The sequence below is a fragment of the Scleropages formosus genome, chromosome 2 (assembly GCF_900964775.1).
Source record: "Scleropages formosus chromosome 2, fSclFor1.1, whole genome shotgun sequence".
NCBI lineage: Eukaryota > Metazoa > Chordata > Actinopteri > Osteoglossiformes > Osteoglossidae > Scleropages > Scleropages formosus.
Window position 1 is genome coordinate 34,326,406 of NC_041807.1, and position 12,386 is coordinate 34,338,791.

Consider the following 12,386-nt stretch of genomic DNA (forward strand, 5'->3'; position numbering starts at 1 on the left):
AAGGACTCAAACCCCAGACCCACCAGAGAGTGAGCACAGGCCAAACCCACTGTGCCACCACACCCCCTTAAGCTATACTACTGTCCACAAATTAATGTCTCACACAGGCCTCCTGGCTTAAATGTATATATATTTGTAGTATGTATTTATGTATTTAAATTTTGAAATGTTAATTGAAATGAAAAAGTACCAGACTAAAACACCAGAAATGACAAAAATGACTTGTTTTTCCCTTTATTTGAACCTGCCATATCATACATATACACTTTGTTTAATATGGGTGAGGGGACATTAATGCTGCACTGATTATAAGATAAAGAATATTTAAATACTAATAACAACAAATAAAAATATGGGGGAAAAAAGGTATGAATTTAAGTGTATGGGTCAAGCTGTAGAAGAGCATGGTCGGCACTGCGTTAAATTAAGTTTTATCAATAAAGAAGCAGTGTTGCAACCAAAGATTTGATTTCCGTTCCACTTGTTGGGGAAACATAAGGCCAGATAGAAAAAGAAGAAAAAAAAAAAAAAATCAAGGAAGATGTTACTAGTGTAAATATTGAAAAACACTGAACATTTTAGAGCAAAGTGCCTCTAAGCCGGTATGTGTCACCCCTTTTCAACAATAGCTTAATAAATGTAATACTAATATCCAGGCATTGTCATGGTGTCAAAGAGCATGGGAGGAAACACAGGGTGTAAGGCACAATACACCCTGGGAGAGATGTTGGTACATGCTTGGGTACATGCTTTCTCTCTCTCAGACATACACACACATGTGTGTAGGCTAAAAGCCATTTGGAGTCACCATTCCTTCTGCACAGCTTTTATTTTATCATGTAACCAGAGGATATGGAGGAGTATCCTGGCAAATAAACACATATGGGGTAAAATTCATATCTGCAAACCAGGAAGTGTGAGGTCACAAAACTGTCCACTGAGGTGGTTCATCACCAAAATATATCTACTTCTTAAATCAAAGTAAAATAGCTTTTTTAAAACCAGTCCCTGAGACCAGGCACTCTTGCTGCTTTATAAATTACACATTTTTACATTTACCACATGTATAGCACTTTTTCTTTTAGCTACAAATGATCTTTTCCATTTTTAATGAGTCTCCAACAATAAACCAAAGGGTGTTTACAGCAAGAGATCTGGTTTAACAAAAATTCAAGGAAATAAGCAACAGCAGAATTATTTTTCCCATAAAGTTGCCAAAATTCCACCATCAGTTACCATGAGAAGCCACAACTTTAACCTCCTTCAGGTTCACCCCAAAGTAGATGATGTTGATAATAAAAAAATTTAATAACCGTTCCAAGTAAAATGTTCAGAGTTCATTGGAACAGAAATGCCTTTCAGACATTTCAGCTTCTGGAGCGTGCTTATCTTTGGAGTCATGGCGCCAAGTGAAGATCAGCAGAAACAAAAAGGAGGCAACCTCAATACCACAAGGTGACTTCTGGCCTTATTCTGGTTCTTATCAACAACCTTCGGATATGTTAGAGACCTTTTTGTCTGGCTCTTTTCAATTTCAAGGATCAGCACGAGTCATTCAGAGAGCTAGCTCCCTGTCGTTCAGGTATCAAAGCTGGAACCGATAATAGGCTGAATGGTATGGAAACAATACTTTCTTCCCTTAATACATTTTTTGTATCAAATCTACTTTTTCATTGGGAAATGTTTGATATGCAAAAACAAGCATCATTAAGTACAATAAAACCATCCCGTTTTATTTAATTTTCTGGCTGTTGGTATAACTACTGTTAGTGATGCATTAAAAACAACAAGAGAACCATGTCATTTGACCAGTTTATCAGATGAGAGGTTTGGATGGAAAAAACAAGGCGCAGTCCTAGTGAAGACTTAAATGTGGTTTGTTTGCACTTTATCAGCTAGAACAGGCTGGTGTGTTTTACAATCTGACTGAACTGCAAAATGATACTGAGAGATAATCGCTTCTTGCTACCCACCACCATGTAAAAACAAGACCGTTACAAGAATAAACCCAGTTGCTCTGGATCATATTTCACTAAGCAGGACAGCCTGCCTTTCTTGCAGACTTTAGTAAACATGTAGACAAAACTGAGTACTGCCGTGCAGCAATCAAAAAATGTTCCCATTAAAAGTTTTGTCAGCATGTTGAGGAAAGCCAGTTAAACAGAACATCATATTTGGTGAAATAACCCTCCCTGACCATTATCATCGTTATTAATACCACAGTAATCCATATTTTGCCACGTGACAAACAGTGAGTTTTGTAACAACCTGGTTTTTGGAATTGGTTTCAGCATTCCTTGTGTAACAAATATTTTCACTTACTTCCAACAAATTTTCAAGAGATGTGTAGAGGAGAAAAAGCTTTCAGTAGTGATGGTCTCTTACACACCTCTGCACTATTTCAGCCAAAATGTTATACAAGCAACAGAGAACAAAACCAGGGTAACGCTTCAAACAGTTTCCCCTGCTAAGAAAGAACAATGTAGTGACCTTAACCAGCCCTCAAGACTGATGGCTGTACACATTCGACATGCATAGTTATGAAGATCCATTCAAGTTGCTACCAGGTGTACTAATTCTTGAGGTCACCATAGCAACAGCTGGACACAGCAGTGCTTCATCTCTTCCATTGTACTTAATTGTTTAATGAATTTTGCATATATATTTGGGTTGTATGTCCATTTCATTGGGATGGAGATTAAAGTGAGCCCTAATACTGAGGCCTGGTAGAACAACCAAAGTACTCTAGCTCCTGTGGAGATAGGAAACATGGTAAAGAGTTCATGCTTGTTATGCTGTGGGTGTCAAAGTGGGCAGAGTACTTTGTGGGGTTAAATTATTTCATAGGATTCAAGTTAAAAACAACCAAAGGAGGCAGGAAAAAAAAATATGTGGAACAATATCCACATTTGTGATCAGCCATACACACACACATATACGCTTTGGCTTGCAATGAGTTATTTTATGAAATTGACCATCTCTGTATCACCTCTATTATATATGGAAAAACCATGAAACAGATGGGGGCACACACAGGTGGCTCTCAAGGCAAAAGGAGATTCAAGGTCTGAAACAAATATCTGTCCATTCTTATCCCTATCTGTCTCTGTCGATCAATCGGTCCAAAGTCTTTTCCTCCAGCCAAGTAGACAGCTTAGGTATCTGTGTCGATCCTGTGAGCTGGAAGAAGAAAGGATTTTTCCCAAAGTTAAATGATGTGGCTCAAGTACACATATTCAGCATACATGCTATATGTGCAATAACATTGACATAGTGATGTTCCAGCAGTGTGGCTTAACAGACTCATCAGTTAACTCTACACAGTATGCAGTATTCAAAATAAAACATTATTTAAGGAAGGCTGTAGGGCACTTGTGTTACTTTAACTGATGGAGAGTGTCATCAGACAGTGGTACGCATGAATATACTCACATTGCTTCGGTATTCTGAGTGCTTCTGTGTCACCAGAAAGAACCTGATGCATCACGCCACGGAACTGATACAGCACCTTCAGGCTCTTCTCCTCACCCACGCATGGGTCATAGAAGCCTGGTAGGCCTGACTAGGGAGTTATCGCACATCAGTGGACACAAAGCTTTACTACACACAGAGTAGTAACATTCATTCAACAACAGTTTCTACTGGTTCCAACCCAATATTTCTGATCCACAAACTGCTAATAAAAAAGACTAACACTTCTCCTAATTGTTTACTGTTAGCATGTCCAGGAGGGGGGCTACCAGATGGCACTGGACCTCCAGAGGTTTTTTCCTCCAACTTTAAGAGTGCTGCTTTCTGTGCTCAATTGCCTTAAACGCCCACATTTGTGGGTAACTTATCACTGTAATTAGCAACACTGCTTATTGCATTTCCTTTACTATTTCTGTTTTTTTTTCCCCCCCCTTTTGTTTTAGGGCTCTAAGGTAACCTGTTGGAAAACGTGAAATTAAAAAACTGAATTTGAAGTGAATTGAGTCCAGCAATAAAATATTTACTGCTTTGAAAAGTGATTAGCAATTCAACTTCATACAATAACTTGGACTATTTACAATTAAACTGAATGGTAAATTAGCCAAAAAATTTTTGTTATTGCCGCATCTGCTGTATTAGGTGTCAGTTACAGGATTACCAGAACAGTGCTTACCTTTGTGGCCTCTGTTAAAATAAGTTTGGAGTCTTTCACCAGACACTGCAGAGGTACGGTCACATCGATGACCTTTGCCCTTTCATGCTTCCTGCTGTTGTCGGTCACAAACTTCCCATACCAGGCATTAAGAATTATAAGGCCTGGAGAGACAGATTTACTGTGGTTGTCTTCACCTGCATGTCATGTGGACACCCTGGTCTTGATAGAGACCAAAACTGCCAACAGTTACTGCAAAATAAAAAAAGTCCACTCACCCATTCTGGATTCCTCAGCCTCAACGATTCTCCGCACAGACTCCTGCATTAGTAAAACCTGCAGAGAAACCATGAACAATGGGTGTGCAACCTACTGAAACTCACAATCCTACACACTATAGAAACTCATATCCATGGGCTTTGTTCTTCCAGTCATGTGTCTCTGGTACTTACTGCGGCCTCTGCTTCCTGCTTTTTCCGGGCAATGCCAGATGCCAAGCTTTCCCTCTGCTTCTCCAAGTCTCTGTGCAGTGGAGATAAGATTCAAGTCAAGCCATAGCCATGAAATAGCTCTACGAACTTGATTACGGTCAGTGGACACAGATAAGTCATTTGCGGAGACCTGTTTGTGTTTTTCTTGTATTGTGTAGGAGAGCACAGAAAGCAAAGTGAAGTAATGAAGTAGGTAGAGGACAAATAGGATGAACAGACTCACTGTTCCTTCTGGGCGCGCACATAGGGCCTAATGATTAGCCGATCAACAGCCAGGTAGAAGACCAGCGGTCCAACTGTGGCGTAGAACACTGCACTGGGGAGTATCTGGTCCGTCAGGTGAATAGGGAAGAAGTATGTTTGGCTAGCCCTGTTTAGCCTAGAGAGAAAGCCACAGGTCCACAAAACTTATCCAGTATTCCTTCCCTGAAGCTGCGATTAAGGGAAAAGTAAGCATTCACTGTAACATACTTGATTTTGAGGGAGACACCTTGGGGTACCCCGATGCTGACAGTGGCCCCTAGCACACTGTGCCGACTGATCTTCCGTTCTGCACCATATTCCACCACTGTACCAAAAAATCCTGACCTAAAGACCAAAGACAAAAAAATACATTGTGTTTATAATGCAAAAACTTTATGATTAAAATTCAGTTAAATTTAGTTACATGCATCATTATGATATGCAAAGATGACCCATGACCACGTGATGTGAGGATGCAGTACTGGCAGCACATAAGAAGTGTACAGCATACTTCACAGAGCCCTTGATCTTGGTCTGGTCTTCATCTTGGAATTTGTACTGATAGCTCATCATCATGAAGGAATGAGGGATTCCCAGCTGCAGAGAGAGTCAAGACAGAGATTAAGGGGTTAGTTGGATACTGAAAAGAGGAAATGCACCAGTTACACTTATTATTAGTTTTAAAATTTCTTGCTTACATATTCTACTCATCCACAGTAACCTGCAAACTTACTTAAACAGCTGGAAATATGACTGAAATTCAAACACCTTATTCCAGGTTACTACTTAGGACTCTTCAGCCTTCAGGCTGCAAATATATGTCCTCTGTTCTACTTAGATTCCTGATGTTTGCTGGCCTAGAGTTCCTCAGAAATATCTCTCAATATACATAGATTCAGATTGCTAGGGTACATACAGATGATGGACAATAACCTCGGGCCATATATAAGGTTCTTCACAAAGTGCTGACCTGAAGCGCCAAGGTGAAGTGGCTGGTCTTGGTGTCTCTCACTATGCTGGTGTTCATGGAAGATTGGGCACCCCACCTCCACTGCAGGTAGCCCATGGTGTTCTTGTCCAAGTGGCGAGCAAGAACCGTGCTGAGGCCGGGCCGAACGCCACGGGACGAGAACTGCATTCCGCACTGAGCCGTTACAAAGCTGTTGGACAGATATTGAAGAGCTCCCAATAATTACTTTACGATCAACTTAGAAAGCATAAAAACAAGATTCCAACTCTAACTTCTTCAAACACATAAACTGACCAAAAGCCTTGAAGTATTGTGTGTATTGTCAGCCAACCCTGTGTTACATTTGAGCACTTAAATTCTGCAGTTCTAAACGTCATCTTAAATGTATTCATTTAGCTGACGCTTTTCTCCAAAGCAACTTACAATGTTAAGATTACAATTATTACAGTTACAAGCTTACAATTACTATTAAAGTTAAAATTTTAATAGGAAACCAGTATTCAGAAACCTGAAAAGCAGAAATTATCCAACCACAAAAAATTAACTGATTCAGCTGTCATTTTCATCATTTCAAGCCTCATCCTCAGGACAGGTACAAACTGAAGGACTTTTCTCCAAGTGCTGTCTGAACACATTGCTGGTGTGTTGAGGGCCATTGTCACATGTGTTGCTGTAGACTAGGAATGGAGAGCCCCAGTTCTCACAGACCATAAAGTTTGCTAGATTCTGATTCAGCAGAACTCTTTATTATTCAGTTTTGATTGGGATGTTGATAGAATGTGTTTCAAAATTAAGGCCATGTTAAACTGGAAGTTTTGCACTTGCTATCGATTTTCAATTGTGTTAAACTGAATTAGTAGTAACTGAATAACTAATCTAATTGTGAAAATGTAAGAAATGTTTAAGTTTTTTTATTATTGACCCTTAAAATGAGTACCATTAATTATTTAAATTGTTCAATTGGTGACTGCTTAATCGTTAAGACTTAGTACTCAATTGATTACTAAAGGACTGTAAATTAACAAAAACTAATTTATTGTTCTGCTTTAGATTCAAAACTTGGAAAACAAAGGGAACACACTTCATTATCACAGTTTTTTGCTAAAATTTAGTAGCATTTAATGTGACTGAAAAAAAATGACCATTAAAAACATACAATAATGTGCAGGAATAGACTTAAATGCCAACTAACGAGGTGTATTTGGAAGATTCTTGTCCAGCTTTAGTCAAAAGAATCCTTTAGGGAACCGCTGTGGACAAGAATGCATCCTGTTGTGTCTGGATGAGAACTGAGTCACATTAGAAAAGCCGAATAAGCAGCACAGTGCCATCCAGCATGTGTCCTTTACACTCACCAGCGTGGCGTCAGATTGTGGAATATCTTCATCCCGAAAAGAGGTCCATGTGTGTCTCCAGCACCGAACTCCAACTGTGCAGACAAACATGAAGCTGAAACACTACTTACCAGACACTGCTGAACACACAGCTGAGGTTCACAAGTGCCCTGCAGTCCACCTGCCTGTTAACACAGGCCTCAAGAAGGACCCAAGACAGATGCAAAGCCTTTGTATTGCTAATTTGGCAAAGTGGAACTATATTATTATTTATCAATCTGTGAACAATTAATAGTCATGGCATTTAAAATCATATTTAGATTTTGTTGTACTGTTTTCGTATGCTGAATGCTCTTTCACCATCAGCTCCCCCCAGCCCGTGCTCTGGTACATGTGCATACGTATATGTTGCATGTATATAGACATGCAGTTCACATGCCCCCTCACCTCCCCCCAACCCTTGGCAGAAGTGACTCGTCGTAGTGCTAGGCTGATGTTTCCTCCCCCGTTGCCATTCTGTGTTGACAGAGAGCCGGAGAGGATGGCTGTGTCGGTCGTGGTCAGGGGGGCCTGGAACAAGAGGAAATCACTCTTTACAAGGTAACTCTGCCACACATAACTTTACCTCATACTCTGACCTTGCATCCCTTCCATGGTATACACAGCAGCCTGTCAGAAATGGAGCTCTGGTAGCTCTGGAGTGAGATACTTGCATTCACTTTAATTTCAAAACAGCCTTTGTCCAAGGTAAATCGTTATGCACTCTCCCTTGGAGATCCAAGTTCAGATCTGCCATGACCCACTAGTTCTCTAAAGACGAGATTAAAGGAACAAACTGGCTCTTAGGGAAGTGACTACAATACTCCACCTGTTACATTGACATTTATTCATATAACTGATGCTTTTCTCCAAAGCAACTTAAAATGATTTACCCATTTACACAGCTGGGTAATTTTTACTGGAACAATTTAGGGTAAGTACCTTGCTCATGGGTACTATCGCAGTAGATGAGATTTGAACCAGCAACCTTCATATCTAAAGGCATCAGCCCCCCCATATTGCTCAGTGACACTAACTGTCTGCCAAGCATCTGAAGGCCTGCGGGTGTAATCAGAGGAGTAGCGCCCTCCTTCAGGTGTCACGTTGCCCAATGACACCTGCATACCACTGAGTGAAAGGAAGGAAGTAGCTCAAAGTATGCACACTGGAGGTGATGTATTCCTGTTCACTGCTCACGTTTGTGTTGGCTTTCACACTTGAAGCAAGACAAGAACTGGGAACGTGAACACTGCTAAATCAATAAAAGCAGCAGTGGAGAACAAAAAAAAAAAAAAAAAAAAACTTTGAAAAATTAGTCTGAAGTACTCGGTGAACGTAGTGCTTTCGATTTCATACAGATTAGTACAAAATACCACATGTGCTCCGCAGCATGCATGCAAGGTGAGGAGTGCTGATGTGTGCCGTCATGTACCTCTATGGACTGTGATATGTGCATCTTGTTGATCTCAATGTGGGGAAAGCCCCCGCCTGGCATGTCCTCGTAGTCATCTTCATAGTGGTCAAAGAGATCTGTTGCATCCACTCCTACACTGATTGTCCCCTGAGCAAAATACAAACAGGACTGTTATACAGCTGTCCAGGGTGTTTGAGTTACAGAAGAGATATCGTATCAAGCCAGGTCATCTGCTGAAAAAGATCCCTCAACCTTGGGGTTGGTCCTCTGCTGCAGCCTCCTCTCATCTCTCTCTCTCTGGAGACGCTCAAACTCCTCGCGGATCTCCGCCGGGGTCCTCTTCCTCTCCACCACCTATAAGGACACAAAACATTGACTGCTAGGACCCCAAAAACAGCACAGCATTGGAGCAGATGCAGTCTAGTGCTGGACAACCAACTCTATCATCTAATAACCACAGCATTTCCACTAACTAGACCTCCAACTCTCAGCATTGTGCCAAAGCTTTTAGGGAATAAGATGTGCTTAGATTTCCAGTAAAGTACCCAAATTAAACAAATGAAGCACAGCCAGCCCCTGGTCGATATCTTTATTATGTAGGCAAGTCAAATCAATAAAAAGTGATACCACCATTGCCAACAATTTTTCTGAAAGAAACCTAAACCATTTCATTAATCTAACAAATACAATGGAAACAATTCTCTTCAGAAATTTGACTGGGTGGCTACAGAATTTAGAGGAAAAAAAATGTGTCAACACTGAAATTAATAATAGACACACAAATATGTTGAACACTGTGGTTAGATTTAATACCCACATTCTCATAACCTCATCTTTCAGTCATATTATTATAACTGTATTGAGCTAAGGGTTCTTCCAAAGCAACCTATAATTATTTACCCATTTATACAGCTGGGTAACTTTCACAGCATCAATTCAAGGAAAGTATTTTTCTCAAGGGTACAACAGGGGGAGCAGGGATTTAAATTTGGATTTTCGAGTTGCAGAGTGAGCACTAACTACTACACCACTTGCTGTTATGGCTCAATATGTGGTCAGAGCAACAGTGACTTGACTAGCAGCTAAACTTACCTCCCATCCTTCGACTTCCAGTCCTCTCTTCCCATAGATGTCATAGATAGCTCTGGCCTGAGGATCACTGAGAACTGCAGGAGATCACATGGGGACAAAAGCAAGATAAGAAACCAGATAAGACAGAGGCTTGTTTGTTTTCAGATGCACGTTTGTTCAAGACTACAACTTTTGGTATATGTCAGTATGACAAACATTAAGTAGCTAAAGGAACATTTCACATAAAGATCATTTTAATTCATTCACTAATCCATCCATCATCACTAACTGCTTGTCCAATTCAGGGTCATGATGGTCCAGACCCTATCCCAGAAGCAAAGGATGTGATGGATGGCACATCCTGGACAAGATGCCAGCCCATCACAGGACTCTCTCTCACAGACACAAGGCAATTGTGTAGTCACCAATTCAGCTGAAACAGAAATCTTTAGATTGTGAGAGGAAACTAGAGCACCGAAACAAAAGCTACACAAACACAGAGAGAACCTGCAAACTCTACAGAGACAGATTTAAATCCAGATCAGAACCCACAGTTGAGATGCTATGAGGTTCCATCACCTGCTGTGCCGCCCACATAATGTACAGAAATTTCCATTAGAAAAAACACAGGAAGATCCAGCTACTTAGCAGAAAATATAAACTAAAATTTAAAGACTGTATTAGAAATGGTGAACGCATGCTCCTCTCACTAAAAGGTGAACAAAATAATCCAGAATCCACTTGTGGGGACAACTACCCTAAAGTTCAGAGAGCCCTAATGGCGGTCTTCCACATTTCTCAAGGATTATTATGAGTTGATATTCTATCCAGCATAGTTCACCTCTTTTGAAGGATAAAACATGTTGCACAAGTTTCCAACTGACCAAACCCACCACACAGAACCAAGACGGTCACTCCATTTATGTCCAGGTTAATAGACCACCAAGTCACATCTCACCTTCATAGGCCTGGTGGACAAGGTTAAACAGCCGCTCTGCCTGTCCTTTCAGCTCGGGATCCCGATGCTTGTCAGGGTGGTAGAGCATGCACAGCCGCCGGTACGAGGCCTTCAGCTCATCCTGGGTGGCCTGAGGTCCACATAACGAGGACAGATCAGAAACAGGGGCACTCAGACAATGGCTTTTCAGACATCTAAAATGTGCTCACAGACATTAATATAATATTATTGTAATGGCCTGTGTTACTAAGCGTTTGAGTGGGAAAAGGGGTCTATTCTAAAAAGCTGAATTATGGGAAAAAATGGAATTAAGTGTTCAACCAATGAGGGGACTTATGTGGAATATAAGGGGGTGACTGTGTTTCGCAGTGGGGAGGAGAGAGTGTGAGGGGCATCAAGTTGGGAGGACAGTCTTGAGGCCCAGGTCCTTGAAGAAAAGGGCTCCTCGGACCAAGAGCATTATTTCCCTCGTGTGTCGGCGTTCCAACAAACATTCATCATGAACACTGCCTGTGCGTCCTTCTTCGCCCCATCCGAACCCAGAGCGTAGTGTACTACACTAATTATTTCTATTAGTATTTCTAACCTTTATTTAAACCTTTGCCCAAAAAGACTCTCAAAGTGACATAATCAACTTTATAATGGTTTACCCGTATACAGCAGGGTATCCTCACTATAGCAATTCAGGTAAAGTACCTTGAGTCAAGGGTGCTACAACAGGAGTGGCGAACTGAACCACAGAGACATTCAGATTGCAAGGTGACAGTCCTAACCGCTGCGCCATCTGCTACTCAGCATTTCAAACTGTTTTAAATCAGCAGTGGTAGATAACGTTGCTAAAACTAGGTGGTTACTCAGTCAGCATGTTTCATGTCTCTGCACCCCCTGCAGTGACCCCCACCCCTTTGTGTGCTGACCTCTGAGTGGAGTGTAACTAAGTAAGTGGAGTAAGGGAGCTGGTGGTCTACAGGTCACACAGCTGCACACTTTAACTAAGTTAACTAGACAGTTCCCTATCCCATCATCATGAGAAGCTCGAGACTCGCTCGTTGCTTCCTCTCACACACACTCTCTCCTGGCTAAGGCGGCGATGACTAAAGCTCCGCACAACCTGGACTGGATGTGAAATCAATCATGAATTGGAGGAGGGTCATCGGCTCGCGTGCCTCGGAAATTCGCCCCAACCGGCGACGGAACGCTGCTTCGCGAACAGCCACACAGGACCCGCGTGTCAGACTCGCGCTCCCTGTCCCACCGCCACGCGCTCTGAGATGACCTACCTCCCGCCGGACATTGAGTAAGGAGTAATAGTCGTCGTTATCTATGTCATCCTCGTCCAAGGCGGCCGCCATGTTCGCAACCTTTAATCCCCTTCGCTCCTTTCGCTCCTTTCTGCAGCGCGACCGCGTCCATGAGCGGCAGCGCCCCCCTGAGGCCCGGAGGACTTTCAACGTTTTACCACCTGTACTTTCCTCTTGTACCTCGGAAGACTGTTCTAGTAAACGCCAAAAATCTTACCAGAATTATTTATGCATGATTATTATTATGCGTGTCTCTGGCCTTAATAATACAGCTGTAACGAACAAACTCTGCCATTAAGAACTGTCTGTATAACGAAACTGTACCAGTTAGTTACTAATTATTCTACACTCATTTATTTGACAGTTTCAATTGTATTGATAGTTTAAAACATTCTGAACTATTACACACATTTTTCGTAAAGCGCATAAATGACGGGGTAAG

The 12,386-nt window shown here is 41.5% G+C and overlaps 1 protein-coding gene across 1 annotated transcript; it reads right to left on the reverse strand.

Moving 5' to 3' along the window:
- Window positions 1-187: 187 nt before the first annotated feature.
- Window positions 188-12,152, reverse strand: dnajc11a (DnaJ (Hsp40) homolog, subfamily C, member 11a). The gene is made up of 16 exons (XM_018762204.2): window positions 11,924-12,152; window positions 10,644-10,773; window positions 9,707-9,780; window positions 8,867-8,968; window positions 8,633-8,761; window positions 7,609-7,731; window positions 7,183-7,256; window positions 5,828-6,017; window positions 5,369-5,454; window positions 5,086-5,202; window positions 4,838-4,993; window positions 4,576-4,645; window positions 4,402-4,459; window positions 4,145-4,287; window positions 3,433-3,562; window positions 188-3,180 (listed from the first exon to the last, which is right to left on the reverse strand). Exons 1-16 carry the CDS (start codon window positions 11,993-11,995, stop codon window positions 3,155-3,157), a joined length of 1,680 nt encoding a protein of 559 aa, XP_018617720.2. The 5' UTR covers window positions 11,996-12,152; the 3' UTR covers window positions 188-3,154.
- Window positions 12,153-12,386: the final 234 nt, after the last annotated feature.

What these genes read in the sequence shown, in the direction of transcription:
- dnajc11a (XM_018762204.2), bottom strand. Translation starts at nt 11,995, where the DNA reads ATGGCGGCCGCCTTGGACGAGGATGACATAGATAACGACGACTATTAC. An exon ending in ACTTCACCTTGGCGCTTCAG is followed by an intron (nt 5,455 to 5,827) that starts GTCAGCACTTTG and finishes CTCTCTCTGCAG; the next exon opens with CTGGGAATCCCTCATTCCTT. An exon ending in GTGCGCGCCCAGAAGGAACA is followed by an intron (nt 4,646 to 4,837) that starts GTGAGTCTGTTC and finishes TCCACTGCACAG; the next exon opens with AGACTTGGAGAAGCAGAGGG.